This window comes from Vipera berus (genome assembly GCF_964194415.1).
Source record: "Vipera berus genome assembly, chromosome: 15".
Lineage (NCBI taxonomy): Eukaryota > Metazoa > Chordata > Lepidosauria > Squamata > Viperidae > Vipera > Vipera berus.
In genome coordinates, this window is record NC_138218.1 from 8,984,019 (window position 1) to 9,001,917 (window position 17,899).

Below are 17,899 nucleotides of genomic sequence, written 5' to 3' on the forward strand. Positions count from 1 at the left end.
CTGCGCTGAAGGAAGGTTTCTAGTCCTCGTGGTGTTTGGAAGAAATTGGAGATCGTTCAAAGGTTAACCAACTCGGCTAACAACTGTCTCGCTTAGCGACACGAGTTTGGGGCCTCAGTCGTTGGCCGTAAGTCATCAGCTGTCTGTATTAAGCCTCACCTTTCGTTCTCGTGGTTTTCCTTCCCTGGGGTCCCACTCAGAGAGGCTGATTCTTTTGTGTGATCATCCTTAATTATTGGAGATTCCTGGGGGGAAAAAAGTCAGAGACAGAACGAAGACTTGCATCATAGGCCAGATACAAATAGTCCTCCAGTTACAAGCGTTCATTTAGCGACTGTTCAAAGTTACAAAGGCCCTGGGAAAAAGGTGGCCTTGAAAGCCACGGATGAATCCCATTTTCTATTTGCTAAGAAACCCGTTGGCTTTTTCGGTTCTGGCTCCCTCCCTCTCTCCCTGCCCGCCAATCCAAACCAACCAAATTCTTCTACAGAGACTTTAAAATTAAAATTAAAAAAATGTACATTTACTAGGCTGGAAACATGCAGTGCGATAGTCAGAGGGGAAGTTAAAAACCCGCAGAGGAGGATAGGAAAGTCCTTAGCCGCGGTTGTTAAAAGGAAAACAAAACAAAACGATATATATATATATGATTTTCTGATTCTGGATAGAATTTTAAATTCAGTTTGGCACGAGCCGCCCCTAAAAATGTCAGCATTATGCAAGAAAACAGGGGAGCCTAATGGAGTCCAGGTGTGATTGCAAGAGAATATTTATAGCTCAGGCTGAACTGTGGGGGTCCTTGGTTGAGGAGGAGGAGGAGGAGAAAGGAAAGAGGAGAAAGGGGGGAGGAGGAGAATGACTGTGGAATCCTTGGTGCTCTCTGAGCTTGGTGGTTTTCATGCAGACATTTCATGACCCAGGTAACATTATCAGTGCTAGAAAGGAATGGGGTTTGCGAGGAGGAGGAGGAGGAGGAGAAGGAGGAGGAGGAGAAGGAGGAGGAGGAGGAAGGGAGAAGAAAAATGCTGGGGTGTCCTTGGGGCTCTCTGAGCTGGGTGGTTTTCTTGCAGACGTTTCATGACCTACCTAGGTAACGTCATCCGTGCTAGAAAAAAAATGGGATTTGCGAGGAGGAGGAGGAAGAAGAAGAGGGGAGGAGGAGGAGGAGGAGGAGGAGGAGGAAGAGGAGGAAGAAGAAGAGGGGAGGAGGGAGAGGAGGAGGACTGTGGGGCCCTTGGTGCTCTCTGTGCTGGGTGGTTTTCTTGCAGACGTTTCATGACCCACCTAGGTAACGTCATCCATGCTAGAAAAAAAATGGGATTTGCAGGAGGAGGAGGAGGAGGAGGAGGAAGAAGAAGAAGAGGGGAGGAGGAAGAAGAGGAGGACTGTGGGGCCCTTGGTGCTCTCTGTGCTGGGTGGTTTTCTTGCAGACGTTTCATGACCCTAACTAGGTAACATCCTCAGTGCTAGCGCGTGTTTGTACACAAGAGTCACGACTTCCCTGGTACTCCTTTCCAGCAGGCATCCCAAGCCATTGCCGATGTTCCTCCTGGTTTTACTTACTCCTTCAGAGTAGGAAGGGAGAAGCTCCCCATTGCTTTGACCCGAGGAATACAGATTGACGTATTCACCCTCCCCTGCCGCCGGGCCAACGTTGTCACTCTACAGAGACAGGAGGGAAGGGAGGCAAAGGGGTGACCCCATTTGGCAGGAGGAACACAGCACCCTCAGCAAAGCACGATGGGACAGATGGCCCAAGGCAGGCTCCTGAAGTGGAACATTCTCCAGCTATTCGGAGATGGCAGACCTGGGTGGCATTGCCACGGGATGAAAATCGTCCTTCCCATTTTTATTTTTAAGTGGTAACAGTTGTTCCCCGCACAATTCTGAGACAACTCCCAAGGGGGTGTTTAGCACAGTTTCCTAAAAACCAAAAGAGGCAACTCTTAATATTAATAGAGCCAGTTTGGTCTGTTTGTTAAGGCACCAGGCTAGAAAGCTGGAGATGGTGAGTTCTAGTTCTGCTTTAGCCATGAAAGGCAACTGAGTGACTTTGGACCAATCACCAGGAGACGGTGAGTTCTAGTCCTGCCTTAGGCATGAAAGCCAGCTGGGTGACTTTGGGCGAATCACCAGGAGACGGTGAGTTCTAGTCCCGCCTTAGGCACGAAAGCCAGCTGGGTGACTCTGGGCCAATCACCAGGAGACGGTGAGTTCTAGTCCCACCTTAGGCACAAAAGCCAGCTGGGTGACTTTGGGCCAATTACTAGGAGACGGTGAGTTCTAGTCCGGCCTTAGCCATGAAAGGCAGCTGGGTCACTTAATTTAACAACTGCAGTGATTTACTTAATGACAGTGGCAAGGGACATCATAAAATGGGGCAAAGCTCACTTCACACAAATGTCTCGCTTAGCAACGGAAATTTTGGGCTCAACTGTGGTCGTACGTTGAGGACAACCTTTGCTCGGTCTCCCAACTGCCCGCAGAAAGCTAAGCCAGCTAAAAGTGGGCCGCCCTCCCCACGCCCCCCCCCCCCCGGGGTTCTCACCAAAGACTTCTGGAGAGATTCGGTGAGAGAAAGCGAGACAGAAACAGTCTTGTTTATGCTGCTGTCTTGAGAAGAGGAAGAGGAGGAAGAGGAGGAGGAGGAAGAGCAAGAAGATGGCCGCTCCATGGTGCCGAGGGGCTGGCCAGACGTGGCTGGCGCTGCCGCCGGGTCGGAGTTCGGAGCCTGGTGTGCAGGTGGAAAAGTCTGAGGAGAGGAGGAAGTGGCCGAGGTCGATGAAAGAATGGGAGGGGTGACGGGGACTTGGCCACGAGGCAGGAAGTCTTGGGAGAAAGACCTGAAGACCGATTTGTACTGGGAAGACGGGAACGAGGTGGATGAAGCGGAAGGGGGAACGGCGCCAAGTCAACGAGAAAGGATAGAGTTGGGGCGGGGAGGGAGGAGATGAGCGGGAGAAGAGGAGGGGAGGAGAGGAGAGGAGAGAAAAAGACAGAGAAAAGAAAAGAAATTAGAACAATGTACACAGTAGCGCCATGTCTCACTGGTTAAGGACACTCAGCTTGTCCGTTGGAAAAGGGGACAAGACCTGAGTGCCTCACGACAGGGCGAGCTCCCGTCCCTCGCTCCAGCTCCTGCCCACCTAAGCAGCTCGAAAAGCATGCAGCTGCGAGTAGATAAACAGGTACCACTTCGGTGAGGAAGTAACAAAGGCGTTCTTGCGCGCCTTTGGCCTATAGCCAGGCCGGCCACATGAGCACGGAAATTATCTTCGGACTTAACAACTGCAGCCATTCGCCTAACAATGGTGGCCAAAAAAATAAGGGGAAAAAATGTTGTAAAATGGCCATAATGTGGGGCAAAACTCACTGGCTTGCTTAGCAACCAAAGCCTTGGTGGAGCAGTGGGCTAATGCCTCCTTAAGTAACACCAGCTGCCTGCAATCATTGCAGGTTCGAGTCCCACCAGGCTCAAGGTTGACTCAGCCTTCCATCCTTCCGAGGTAGGTAAAATGAGGACCCAGATTGTTGGGGGGCAATAAGCTGACTTTGTAAAAATGCCGCTTGGGGGGGCCCTAATAAGCAGGCATATGCATAGAATGAAGGCTATTGGTAAGCACAGTGATTTGTGCTTCCTAGACTGTAAGCCGCCCTGAGTCTTCGGAGAAGGGTGGGATATAAATGGGATAAAAAAAATAAAAATCTTGGGCTCCCTTGTGGTCGTAAGTCGAGAATTATCTGCAATCTAGGAACCCCCCCCCCCCAAATAGGCCCTGATGCCTCTTTTCTAGAGCGTTTCCCCTCTTTCCCGGTCTGAAACCAGCCAGGGTTTCAGCCAACTCTGCAATTGATTAAATATATTTAATCTCAGCATCCTTTTGAGCATCTGAGCCCTTTCCACGTCGCTCAACTTTGCTAAGAATTCAGAGGCCAAAGCGATGCAGAGAACCGAGTTGAGATTCTTCCTTGGCAGGAAAAAGCTGGCCTTAAAGACAGAATATCTAGATTAAGGAACGACAAACACTTAAAAGGGGCCTTTGGCAAACAGAGGGCCCATCTGCAAGTGGCGGGAGGCCAGGGAACTGCTATTTATCCTGAGGCTTACGAAATCGGACCTTCCCATTTCCTCTGTCCCCCCCCCCCCTTTGGCTCTTGAGCTGGGCAATGTCTGGAAAATGTGCTGGGGTTTTTATTTTATTTTTTTTAAATGCACATGCTGGGCCCAGGGCCAGCCGCGATGCAAAAAAAAAAAAACGGCTTGCAAAGGCCCTTGACATCGGGTGAAAAGTCTCCGCAGAGGCCCGGCCCTGCTTTTCACCCTGGAAGGAAGTTTTCTCTGGGGATAGCCCCAAGCAAAGAACAAGGCCAAGTCCGTGTCGGAGAATCGCCAGTCTTTCCAGCTCCCTTGGAAGCGAGCGGACGCCCGCTTTCCCCCCCCCTCTGATGGCACGCCTGCTCTGCTCCTTGAGTCAGAGAGGGGAGACGTCAGCCGCTGAACCGGGGCAGACAACCGGCTGTGCATCCCGCAGGGGGGAGGGGGGCGCTTTAGAAAAGGAGCGTGTTCTTTTTCTAACGTCGTCGTTCTGCAGAAGCCGCGCCGCGCTGTTTCCACGCTTCGCCACGGGGCTCTGGTGCTACGCCATGCACAATCCACCTGACCTAATCCCGCACACCCAAGACTGAAGTAGTTGGAATCGTGGACCTCGCCGGCCTCTGCCTTACCACCTGCTTTCACGTTTGAAGGAGAACATCTAGCACTGATGATGTTACCTAGTTGGGTCACGAAATGTCTGCATGGAAACATTTGAGGGATTCAACTCTCGGGCTACCAGAGAAGTCTACGTACAGGCTGTAAAAGAGGAAGAGTTACTAAGCTCCTCCTCCTCCTCTTCCTCCTCCTCCTCCTCCTCCTCTTCTCCACAAACCCTACTCCCTCCTAGCACTGATGATGTTACCTAGTTGGGTCACGAAACATCTGCAAGAAAACAACCAAGCTCAGAGAGCACCAAGGACCCTGCAGTCCTCCTCCTCCTCCTCCTCCTCCTCCTCTCCACAACCCTATTCTCTTCTAGCACTGAAGACACTACCTAGTTGGGTCACGAAATGTCTGCAAGAAGCTCCACCAAGCTCAAAGAGCACCAAGGACCCCGCAGTCCTCCTCCTCCTCCTCCTCCCCGCTTCTCCTTCTCCTCCACTCCAGGCAGCCCACTCCCTCCTAACCCTGAAGATGTTCCCCAGTTGGGTCATGAGATGCCGGCAAGGAAACCACCCAGCTCGGAGAGGCACCCCAGAGTTCCAACAACCCAGAGCCACAAATGTTCTCTTGTATTGTGGGGAGGGGGCGGTGGTATAAGTAGCTGCACGAAGCTACTTATGGTGATTCGCCTTCTTTCGTGACGAATAAATAAATAGATGTATATTTTTTAAAAAAAAAAAGAGCGAAAGGAAGCAAGCTGCGAAAGGAAAGGTTTCCGTTAGTAACTCACCGAGTGCGCGGGAAAGGAACTATTCTGCTGGAGGAAGGAGTTAGAGACGGATACGCTCAGAGCCTGGCCCGGGCAGACCTCCTCGGAGGCCAGGGGGCCCTTAGATGGCTGGACACAGTAGGAGACAGAAGAGAAGGGAGCAGCGAAAGAAGCCTGTGGGAAGGAGAGAAAGAAGAGGGGAGAGGAAGAAAGACGAAAGGAAGAAGAACAACCTGCATGGGTGAGAGATAAACCCAGCGCCTGCTTTTTTTGGGGGGGGAGGGGGTTGGACTAGAGGACCTCTAAGGTGCCCTCCAAGCCTACGACGCTGGGTTCTTTTTCTATCCAAATACAGTCAAGCCTTTCGATGTACCACAGTTCGTTTAGTAGTGGCCGTGAATGACAAGGTTGGGAGGGACCTCAGTGGTCTTCTAGTCCAGCCCCCTGCTCAAGCAGGGGTCCTTGATCGACAGCCGTTCGTTTAGTGACTGTTCCGAGTTACGATGGCGCTGGGGGGGGGAAAGGGACTTGTGACCGTTTCTCGCGGCATCCCCAGGGTCACGTGATCCACATTCACTGACTCGTTAACTTATGACGGATGCGGCGTCCCGTTTTGCGACCTTCCGACAAGCCAAGTCGAGGGGGGGGGGAGACCGATTCGTTTTATACAACCGCGTGGCTGACTTTTAACAACTGCAGCGATTCCCTTAAAATAGCCGTGGCAAGAGAGGTCGTAAAAGAGGGGAAGACCATCTGGCTTAGCCACAGAAATGCTGGGGACAACTTTGGTTCGTAAGTCAAGGGCTACCTGTACATTCGACAGTCGGAAACCAGCAAACTCAGGCAAAGAGGCGGATTGCCGAATATTTGCTTTCTGGAAAAAACGTGGCGAGAGATGAAAGGGGAATGGCTAAGGATCTGACTTTCTTTTCCGGGGGGGAAAAAAAAAGAGGGTGGGGGGGAATGACTGAAATCAGAAAAAGAAACAACAACAACAACAAAACCACCCCAATGGAATAAAAGAGAAAAGGAAGCGGGGGAAGTTTCAGGCAGTCCTTAGAAGGCGAGAAAAGAAACAGAGGAACAAAATGCTTATTGTAGGAGCGCATCGCTGGGGAAACTGAGTCACAGAATTACACACACACACACACAACCCGGGTAATTACATCCTGGTGCTTGTCGCCATCCAAAGCTTGCTTGTTTTGTTTTAGAGAAGTCAAGCCTGACTTCTCCAGGTTCAGAAGTATTTCAAGGATCTGTGGACTGTTGGTTCTCCCTGGTCTTCAGGATCCTTTGGTGTTCCCACCTGAATCGCAAATGGGTTTAATCTCCGCTTGCAGCTTCCCTCCGGAAGTTATGGAGGTTTTCAAGAAGAGACTGGACAGCCCTTGGTCCATAATGGCCTTTTGCTTGGATTGGACTAGAAGACCTTGAAGGCCCCTTCCAACCCTATTATTCTACGTTCTATGTCAGTTATGGAGGTGGAACCTGGAAGAAGGCACCAGCTGTGTGGATGGACTACGAACGTTCAACCAAGGTGGAACAGAAACCATAAGTAGGACTTACCAGTTGTCTCTGTTTGGGGGGCAGAGCCGGAGGGGGGGCCAAATCCTGGCCAGAGTCTGCACTGCTGAAGGAGTCGTTGAAGCCATAGACCTCCATCAGATGCTTGTTCTTCTGCTGGTAGATGTGTTCGTTCTGCGGGGTTTGGTAGAACATGGAAGGCTGAGGTTCAGAGTAGTCTTCTACAAACTGCATGTAGGCCAACACTGGAAGAGAGAATGGACATGCGGAGGTCACCTTCTTGGTGGGATGCTCAGAGAAAGCACCTCCCCCTCTTCCGGTCTCCTGTTAGGGTGGATGGATTCAGAGAGGCACAGAAGACAGATGTGAAATTAAGAAGAAAATTTCTAAGGTTGAAGCATATTTCAAACTCTGAAGATCTTCTAGTCCAGTGGTTTTCAACCTTCTCTTCACCACGGACCCCCCCCCCCTTTAAATACCTTTGGGGGCCATGGACCAGGGCTACGGATCCCCAAGACTTCATAACATTTCCTCAAGCCTTCACGGACCCCCTACGTGGACCACAGATTGAGAACCACTGTCCTAGACCAAGTCAAGTCCAAAACCACTAGTGAGTTCCTGGAAGCTTAACACTCAGGCCAATCAGCCATCAACAAGCAGACAGAGATAAACAACTTCTAGACACCCTTTAAAAGAGACAGTCAAAGGAAACAAAAAGATCGAAGTCTCTTATCAGCAATCAACATCCAGATGAGGAGAGATGAAGACCAAGGTTAACGTTGGGCCAACAATCAAGAAGTAAACCATACGCCAGTCAAGGGACTACCGGCTCAGATAAAGAAGCTAACAATAAACAGCCTAATCAAGGAACAAACCAAGATTGCTCCCACCAACACTGTTTATATACAACAGAGACCAAAGCACCCACTCCTTTCTGTTAGCTAGTCGGGTCATGAAACGTCTGCAAATGGAAACAACCAGATTCAGAGAACGCCACCACTCCGAGCTACAAATATCCTCTTCCATTGGTAGAGAGTGGTTGGGGGTCTTCCTTTGCATGAAGCCCAAATCAAACAAAGTGCCAAAGTGATCTAACCAATAACAATAAAGGCGAATCAAATGCAAGTTAGCCCAATGTAAATCTCTCTCCGTTGCTCAACTCTAAGCCCAGAAGATAAAAATTCTCATCCGGACTTCTAAAAAGAGAGTCACACATTTTCCTGTTCCTTTTTCTTTCTTTCTTTCTTTCTTTCTTTCTTTCTTTCTTTCTTTCTTTCTTTCTTTCTTTCATTTTTTTTGTGCTTATCCACAAAGTGCTGAGCAAGCATCTAAACAAATCAGGATGAAGTGAGAGTTCGCCGTGTGATTAAACCAGCAGCTAAGCAGGGAGGGGAGAAGCAAATTTGGGAACCGAAAATGCGCAGAGAACGACACTAAACCGACGTTTTGTTTTTTAAATGTCCTTGGTAATCATGCAGTCTTCACGTTTTTTTTTTGAGAGGGAAATTCTTTAAAAGCCAACCATTGGTTTTGCGCCTGTCAACGTTTAGATAATCACTCAGATCTTGGTGAATCGTGCATTAGTTTAATTTTGCAGAGGTGGGGAAGTTCCCCTGTTGTGGTTTGGAGACATGCAACAAGCAGGAAGTTTGGGGCTTTGAAAAACTTGCTGCCCGATGGTGGAAAGTAGAAGAGAAATGCAGCGTGGTGAGATATCGTAAGTTTAGTACGGACTGGAAACTCCGTATAGCTTTTTTTCGTATCGAACAAAAATAAAAATGAAATTTTGAGGAGAAACAATAGCCACGCACGTGCGGGGGAACCTTTACCTTTTTTTTTAATAAAGTTACGTCTTAAAGAAAAAGAATCAAGGGAGCACTTACTGTGTTTGTTTTTCTTCTCCGGCAGCGGTGGGGGTTCCTCGGATTCTCTGGGCACGTTGGGACTGGAGAAATCAGCCAGGAATTCAACAGGGGGCGCTGTCTTTCCAGGCTGATAGGGCAGGACAGCCGCAAAAGGGGTGAACACCCAGGGCAACAGCGGCGGGACGCTTAAGTCCTCCTCGGAAATGTTGTCGTATTGCGAAGGGTGCCTCTCCAGGAGGACTCGACTACCGGAGGGGTCAAAAGCAGAAGCCGCCGTTCCTCTCCTTTTCTTCTCCGGGAGAGCTGGCGGGATCTCACGCAGATCCGGCGCAGCGGTTGAGGAGATAGAATTCTCCGGAAGCTGGAAAGATTGTCCAAGGAATGGAGAGGCAGATTCCCGCAGGCCCTCCGGCAAAGGACTGAGCAAGCCAAGTCCCGGCTGGGGGATCTGGTCCGTGTTTGAGAGATCCTGCTGCAAGAACTCATAATCGGGATCGTAATGATCTGCAGGAAAGAGAGAGAGAGAGAGAGAGAGAGGGGGAAAAAAATGATACGAAGAACAGAACCGCAGAGCTGGAAACCCGGAACTTTATTTAGTGTGGAGGGAAGGGGTTTACTGATGCAGAGGAGAGGGACACGTTTACTTCTGGTGGTTTGGAAACCATATTTGTGTAGAGTTTGGGCGGTGTAGCTTGCATGAAGGAGTGGTAGAACCTAGGGTTGGCGTCAAAAAGAGGAATCAGCCTAGAATCCTTTAGTAGTCACAAGTGAGCTAACTTCCCTTGAATTCTGTGGATCCTTATCTAACTCTAACCAGGTGCTGTGATTCTTGGGCACAGACTGTTGGGCAATCCATCAGTTTAACCGGACCTTCACACGTGGACCCGGTCTTTCAGATGCCCGTCGGTGGCTGAGCAGAGACACCCCAACTCTTTACCTAACGTTTCACAGCTTGTGTTGTGCGAGCACTGCCCGCTGTCGCAATCCAACGAGGACAGTTGTTCATCCGATTTGCTCAACTTCCCCATGCTGCTGTACGGCGAGAGGCGAGGAGATTCCCCTCCGTAGGACTGGCTGCCCCCCGACAGCCTCCGCTGGGGGTAGCAATCGTTTTCAAAATCCTGCGGGTCGGAAGGTAAAGTCAACCTCTTTAACCAACCTCTTGGAATTAAAACAGGGTGGATATTCGACTCTCTTCAACCTTCTCTTTAGGAATGGGGCAACGAAGAGGTCCATTTTCAACGTCTGAACCCAGAAAGGAAGTGGTTATTTTGGAATTACGGGCGGTTGGAGGTGACCTTAAATTTGTACATATCTCCAAGTTTGGCTCCTGAATTCCGTACAGGTAGTCCTTGACGTACAACCACAATTGGGCTCAAATTTTCTGCTGCTAAGCAAGACGGCTGCCTGCAATTAGTGCAGGTTCGAGTCCCACCAGGCTCAAGGTTGACTCAGCCTTCCATCCTTCCCAGGTAGGTAAAATGAGGACCCAGATTGTTGGGGGGCAATTAAGCTGACTTTGTAATAATGCCGCTTGGGGGGGGGGCGAAAGCCCTAATAAGCAGGCATATACATAGAATGAAGGCTACTGCTAAGCTTGTAAGCCGCCCTGAGTCTTCGGAGAAGGGTGGGATATAAATGGAATTTTAAAAAAAAATAAGTCCCTTTTTCGCAGAGCCGTTGCAACTTGGAACAGTCACTAAATGAATTGCAAGTCAAGGATTGCCTGTACTAAGGAGAGGGATCTTAAATGGACACACCGTCCTATCCCCCCGATAGCTCCTTGGCGGATACAGCTGGCAATTTACCTGTTTGTTGATTCCAATGGGTAAACTGGAGCCACTGGTTGTTCGGCTCATGGGGGCCACGATAGCCACACGCGTAGGAGATGGGGCCGACTGACGTTTTTTGGGGGGCAAGGCTGGTGGAAGGCTGAATAAGATGAAGAAAAACTTAAAACAGAGACAGAACGCTGGCCGGGGAGTCGGTTACAATTACACGCATATAATCGACTTACAACCACATTTCTGTCGCTAATCGAGGCAGGTTGTTAAGTGGGTTTATTCCCCCAATTTACAACCTTTCGTAGCGCAGGGGTTAGGAGAATCCCTCCAGTTGTTACGTTAGTAACGCGGTGGTTAAGTGGATTTGGCTTCCCAATTGGCTGAATCACGTGACCCCGGGACATGGCAACCGAGCTAAGTACATGCCAGTTGCCAAGCCTCCCAGTGTTGTTCCCGTGGTGGTGGAGAGGCGGCTGCAACGGTGGTAAGCGTGAAAAATGGGCATCAGTCCCTTTTTTTCCAGTGGCGGTGCAACTTCGTCTCCAAACCAACGGCAGTAAGCTAAGGACTGCGTAAGGGCGGGATTTGCCTTTATACCTGCTTTCGGGGACCCGGATGCAAGGAAGGGGGGGCTTCGGTGGGGCAATCTCTTCGTCGGGGGCATCTGGCAACACGTCTGCACTCTGCGCCATCCCGGCCGTCTTGTTGAGAATCTCCATCTCACGATCCGTCAAGGGAAGCTCCAGCTGGCTGGATGGAGAGGGGAGAAGCGTGGGTCAGAAACACCGAGGAGGCTGCATCAACACAGTTGACCCACTGCAGAGAGAGAGAGACAGAGACACACACAGAGAGAGAGAGAGAGAGAGAGAGAGAGAGAGACAGAGAGAGACAGAGAAAGGTACTCACCTGTCTGCTGTAGACACAGGTAAGGTGGGCTTGACTGGGCTGGTGGGAGATGGGTGTTCCTGCTTCTCAATTGTGAGTTTCACCAGCTCCTGATTAGCAACAGAACACACACACAAATTATACATTTTTTTGCATTCATCTTATTGCCCGAAAAACACCCTCATTTCTTTCTTTCTTTCTTTCTTTCTTTCTTTCTTTCTTTCTTTCTTTCTTTCTTTCTTTCTTTCTTTCTCTCTCTCTCTCTCTCTCTCTCTCTCTCTCTCTCTCTCTCTCTCTCTCTCTCTCTCTCTCTCTCTCTCTCCTTCATAACTCATTTATTTATTCCCTATTTAAACAACAGCCCACTCCAAAAGCAGCTAAGGGAAGATTTAGGAAAGGCACGCTGAGTCCTTCTAGCACATCATCAGTGCTAGAAGGGTTTGTGGAGAGGAGGAGGAGGAGGAGGAGGAGAAAGAGGGAAGGGGAGGATTATGGGGTCCTGGATGGTTTTCTTGCAGACGTTTTATGACCCAACTAGGTAACATCCTCAGTGCTAGAAGGAAGTGGGGTTTGTGGAGAGGAGGAGGAGGAGGAGGAGAAAGAGGGAAGGGGAGGATTGTGGGGTCCTTGGGGCTCTCTGAGCTGGAAGGTTTTCTTGCAGACGTTTCATGACCCAACTAGGTAACATCATCAGTGCTAGAAGGAAGTGGGGTTTGTGGAGAGGAGGAGGAGGAGGAGGAGTTTCCATCTGTTGCTTCTTGTCCTGCCTTCAGGTGCTTTGGAGAACAAGTCAGTCCTCCCCACTCTCTCTGTGACAGCCCCTCAAGTACTGGAAGATGCTATCCTGTCCCCCCCCCCTAGTCCTTCTCTTCGTTAGGCTAGAGGCACCTAGTTCCCTCAATCATCCTTCATACAATTTAGCCTTCAGATCCTTCATTGCTTTCGTTACTCTTCCCGGCACGCTTGAGGACTAGCTCTACAAGGACTTCAGGGAACACCCCAAGCAGAGCCCGTACCTTGACGCCATCCAGAACCGCCTTGATAACCCCCCTGACTGTGTTCACCACCTCTTTGTCTTCAGCGTTGATGCCTTCGAGCATCACCTGGTCGGACCACCGAATCAAATTTCCCAAGCTCTGATACACTCGGCTGTAACAGGAAGTGATGGCTGAACTGCAGAAGTGAAAGAAGACGACGAAGTTAGAAGAGGTGGGGAGACTTGCCTTAAGTTATTAAGGGTCAGAAATCAGCCATGCACTGCTGCTAAACATCAATTCCTTTATACAGGTAGTTCTTTCTTTCTTTCTTTTTCTTTCTTTCTTTTTCTTTCTTTCTTTCTTTCTTTCTTTCTTTCTTTTTCTTTCTTTCTTTCTTTCTTTTTCTTTCTTTCTCTTCTTTCTTTCTTTCTTTCTTTCTTTCTCTCATTTCTCTCTCTAATCTCTCTCTCTAACTTTATTTCTATCTCTGTATCAACTCTCTTTTTCTCTCTATTATCTTGCTCTCTCTCGCTCGCTCCCACTCTTTCTTATCTCTCTCTCTCTCTATTTTTCTATTCCCCCCTCTCTCTCCCTCTCTTTCTGCATAACATTTAGTTTGTTCAGAGAAAGTTAAAATGCAAAACACCAACACCTTTTAAAAAAACAAAAAACAAAGAGGAAAGTAACGCAACAAAAATCCATTAAAGTGTCTTAGAAAGAAAAAAAAGACTAGCAGAGATACATATAGCATCCTCCCTAGTTGAATGCTGATTAATATAAAAGTTTCCCACCCTTGCAAAAAAAAAAACACCCCACCCCCTCTATGACAGCCCCTCAAGTACGGGAAGACATTTATCATATACCGCCCCCCCAATCTCTCTCAACCATTCATCCTAATCTTTAGAGAGGAAGTGACTGCCCAACCTACACAATGAGGACCCCAATCTCTGTTGCAGACTTTGGGGGGGGGAAAGGACTACCCACTTAGTACCAAGCACTCAATCCAACTACTCAACGCGTCGCGCCGTCACGGCTCACCTCTGCTGAATCCGTGGGTCCGTCTGAACCAGAGGCAAGACGGCTTCCAGAACTTTGCTGGCAGATCCTGGCAACATCTCCAAGACCTTGTTGTCGATTGCCATTTTGTCCACGATGGTCTTAAAGTAACGCAGGGCGCTCACCACATCCTTCTCTTTCTCTTCCAGCCAGCTCAGGTTCTGAGACAGAAAGAGCATTTTTACCAAGGCTCCTATCGGATGGCATGGATATTAAAGGCACGCAAACCATTTTCCCCCTGCATCCGTTCCTTCTGTTTATCCTTCCGTGTACCCATTCATTCTGTCTGTCTATTCATCCATCCAGTCATTATATCTGTCAATCCATCCATCCATCATATCATTGATCCATCTACCCATTCATTTTATATATCCATCCATCCATCCATCCATCCATCCATCCATCCATCCTATCATTGATCCATCTTATTCATTTTATATATCCATCCATCCATCCATCCTATCATTGATGCATCTACCTATTCATTTATACATCCATCCATCCATCCATCCATCCTATCATTGATCTATCTACCTATTCATTTTATATATCCATCCATCCATCCATCCATCTTATCATTGATCCACCTATTCATTTTATATATCCACACACCCCCATCCATCCTTGAGCCATCTACCCATTTTATAATCCATCCATCCATCCATCCACCCATCCATCTCACTGATCTATCTACCCATTCATTTTATATATCCATCCATCCATCCATCCATCCATCCACCCACCCAATCTATTCATTTTGAAGTCAAATTGTTCTAAATCTAAAGTGTCCCATTCTGAATCCAGAAAATATCATTCCCATCAGGTTTTCAGATGCCTGAAACCCAGCAGCTCTGGGCTCGCCATACCCCAAAGTTTTCTGTTTCAGATGTAAAGCTGCTTCTACAAACTCTTTCTGGACAGAGAGGACCGCTGGTTTGAAAGAGGGCTCAAAGAGGTCCATCTACAATCAGATTGAACAGCCCTCTCTCAACCGGGAGGGGGAAGGGATATGACACCAACTGTCTCCCGTTTACAACACCGTCCTTTCAGCAGGTCCAAGAAGGCCCCACACCCTTTTGCGCTATTCGGGTGATCCCGAGGGCACAGATAAACCTCCAGGTGGCCTCAATGACTCACAGAGAGAGCACTAATGACCAGATGACTGCAAGGAATCTAAATCCTTCCATCCTCCACCATTCAGTCAGTCCTGAAGAAGCTTCCTGGATGAGAAGCGAAAGGTCTTCGAGGCTCCGTGGCCTTTTGAAAAAGCACCTCTGGGGCAACCATGACCTGGATGACGGAGAATCTCCAGAGACCCCTAGAAACGGTTCTGCAAAGAAAACGGACCCTTTCCAATTAAGGAGATTCAAATTTTTAATGATTCACATCCCGCTAGTGTGTGTGTGTGTATATGAACTGTCCGGTGTGACTACAGCCTGTTCGATGGCCTTCAAGATAGGCTGAAAACAGGAAATAAAGATTTGCCCCATGTTTGGGGCCTAGCAAGGTAATCTAAATAGTTAACATTTGACACATATCTCCCCTTGCAGAAAGCTAACAGGGCGAGAGAGATCCTGTGGCTCAAGAGGTAAATACACTGCCTAAGATGCAATCAGCCCAGGTTCGAATCTCAGAAGGGTATGGCTGACTGATGAAAACTAATGAGTTAGCTGGCACCCTCCTTTACAACCCACGCTGTTTTTCGAGTGGAGAAAGAGGTCACAATGCTCTAGTGGCCTACGCAAATAATACAAAACCAACTGCGCATATCTGGCTCCTTTTGTTGAAAAGGCACCAATCCGTCTGGGAGAGAGCAAGAGTTGCGTGTCCTCAAAGCAACCCCAGGCCAGGGAAGAGGGATGGAGGAAATTGCAAAGGGTGATCTGGCTTCTGGGCCCCCGTGTTCAACAAAGAGACAGGTGTCAAGAAAGGCTGACCAAACACATTTCCTCCTCGAGTCAGCCCTGTGAGGTAGACCAGCCAGGACACACGACCGGGTGGCTAATTCTACTGTACTTTATTTTCAGGTTTCACGTGAAAAGAATCTTGCAGGATTGAAAGCGCGACTCTTCCCCCTGCCATCTCTTTGACAGCCCCAAATCCTGAGAAGGGCTCGAACACCTCTTATCCCACACCGGTAGTCCTCGGCTTTACGGCCACCGCTGAGGCCAACATTTCCGTCGTCAAGTGAAGCATTTTAAGTGGGGTTTGACCCGTTTTACGAACTCTCTTGCCACCATTTTTAAGCGAATCCGGCTTTTCTCCATGGACTTGTCAGGAGGTCACAAAAGGAGCGAGTAAAGTTATCCCAGAGTATTCAGTCACCATTATGAGCTCCCGTTCAGCCTCTGATAGAAAAATATAAATCCCAAAGGTGATTTTTTTTCCCCAAGAGGCAACTGGGCAGTTCTTTGTTTTTCTTGGAAGACGTTTCCCTACTCATCCGAGAAGCTTCTTCAGTTCTGACTTTATGGTGGAGAATGGAAGGATTTGTATTCCTTGCAGTCGTCTGGTCGTTAGTACTCTTCCTGAGAGTCGCTGAGGGCTCAGATAAATCTCCGTAATTCCAGACTCAATAACCTGTCCTTACCAGGTACGTCTCAACCTACCCACCAGTTTACCTTGTTCACAAGCTTCTCGGGGGATTTCACCACTAGGTCAGGCTGCTTTCCTTTCTTAGAGGGTGTCCTTTTGATTTTGGGGGAGTGGAATTTGTCCTTCAGTTTCATGGTGAATGAAGAGAGATGAGAACGCTGGGAGTCTATTAAAAAAAAACAGAGAAGAAGAACACGGTAAATTAATTGGAACAGACGCCATGCTTGAACCAAACTATTGGCCAGGATGTGCCCGACATCGGGCAGCTCCGAGCTTAAGTGGGTGGGTTCACAACAGGCACAGCCCTGTTCTTTTCGCAACAAACCTGCCGCAACTCTTTAAAACAGCCATTTCCTTTCCTGCCATCACAAAGGCAGCATCTGTCTGCAACTCTTGAAAGCAGCTACGTTTTTTTCCCCCCGAGTCTGAAACACAACTCCTGTCTACAGCGCTTCAAGCGGTCCCATCTTTCCCCCCCCCCCCAGGCTTGCGAATGTAGTAGCGCTGATTGGCCACGTTTCACGCAGCCACACCCTTCCCCAAATTTACGTGGAGGCCAACGTGTGCACAATTCCAGGGAGGGGAGAAAAAAAACAAAGCAAAAAAAAAAGCTGCTTTAAGAGCTGTAAACCTTTCTTACGTTTGTTCCCCTGCACCCTGAAAAATACCTTTTTGGAATTCAGTCTTCTCTTGCCTTCAGATGCTTTGGGGAGGTGGGGGGAATAAGAGTAACAGAGTTGGAAGGATCTTGGGGGGGGGGGAGTCATCTAATCCAACCCCCCTGCTACGTTCTGGGCATGTATGTGGCTGTCTAGTCTCTTTTGGGAAACCTCCAATGATGGAGCAGCCACAACTTCTCTGGAAGCAAGCTGTTAAACCGATTAATTGTTCTATATCAATCCTTCCTCTCCGTGGCAGCCCTTGAAATATTGGAAGATGCAATCAGATCTCCCTGAGTTCAGCAATTCTGGTTTCCAGAAGTGAGTTTCCAGAAGTGAGTTTCCAACACACACACACACACACACACACACACATGCGTGTTTGTGGCATGCACGGATGGAAAGCTTGCTAGTTGCGTCTGTTTGGCTAAAGGCTGCATGCCTTGCCCAGCTGCCTTTAAACAATCTCCAGCTGTTGAGTCATGGTCTTCCCTATGATCTAAAGTTTGTTTTGCCCTGAGCCAACTGATGAAAGGGTGTGTTGTGTGTGTGTGTGTGGGGTGGGGGAAAATATCAGCTGGTGATTTCCAGAGAAGAGGAGTAGGGAGGGGGAGGGGAAGTGAAGGGAGAAGGAGAGGAGAGGGGATTCAAAGCAGTTTGCCTCTGACCGCCACTATCCATCATTCCTGGCTAACAGTTTGATGTCTGGTTGGGTCCAAGTCTCTGGAGTCCTTCCAGGAAGTAAGTTATGCCAGAACATTACGCCTGTTGGAGGGAGGCTGCTGGGAAGTCACTGGATGAATTAAGAGAAAGAGAGGGAGGGAGGGAGGGAGAGAGGGAGGGGAAAGGAGAAAAGGATCAGAGGAGGAAGAAAGGAAGGAAGAGGGAAAAAGAAGGAAAAAGAAAGAAGGAAGGGTGAGAGAAAAGGAAAGAAAGATGAGAGAAGCAAAGTAGCAAAAAGAGAAATAAGGGGAGGGAGGGAGGGGAAAATAAGGAAAGAGAAAGAAGGGAAGGGAAAAGGAAAGAAGAAATCAGAGAAAGAGGGAGGGAGGAAAGAGCGAAGGAAGAAGGGAAAGAGGGGAGAAA

At 48.8% G+C, this 17,899-nt stretch overlaps 1 protein-coding gene across 2 annotated transcripts in view; it reads right to left on the minus strand.

Moving 5' to 3' along the window:
* The window catches only part of RAPGEF1 (Rap guanine nucleotide exchange factor 1), a 48,060-nt gene that overhangs the window by 9,418 nt on the left and 20,743 nt on the right, over positions 1–17,899 (minus strand). Inside the window, exons 2-12 of one of the 2 annotated variants that reach the window (XM_081339801.1) lie at positions 16,181–16,320; positions 13,542–13,720; positions 12,543–12,699; positions 11,548–11,636; positions 11,239–11,391; positions 10,666–10,789; positions 9,795–9,978; positions 8,876–9,361; positions 7,035–7,237; positions 5,490–5,642; positions 160–245 (exon numbers count right to left, since the gene is read on the minus strand). In XM_081339801.1, coding sequence (XP_081195927.1) covers positions 160–245; positions 5,490–5,642; positions 7,035–7,237; positions 8,876–9,361; positions 9,795–9,978; positions 10,666–10,789; positions 11,239–11,391; positions 11,548–11,636; positions 12,543–12,699; positions 13,542–13,720; positions 16,181–16,320 — 1,954 coding nt within the window. The remainder of the gene's footprint in view (positions 1–159; positions 246–5,489; positions 5,643–7,034; positions 7,238–8,875; positions 9,362–9,794; positions 9,979–10,665; positions 10,790–11,238; positions 11,392–11,547; positions 11,637–12,542; positions 12,700–13,541; positions 13,721–16,180; positions 16,321–17,899) is intronic. The other variant, XM_081339802.1, reaches the window with a different exon arrangement.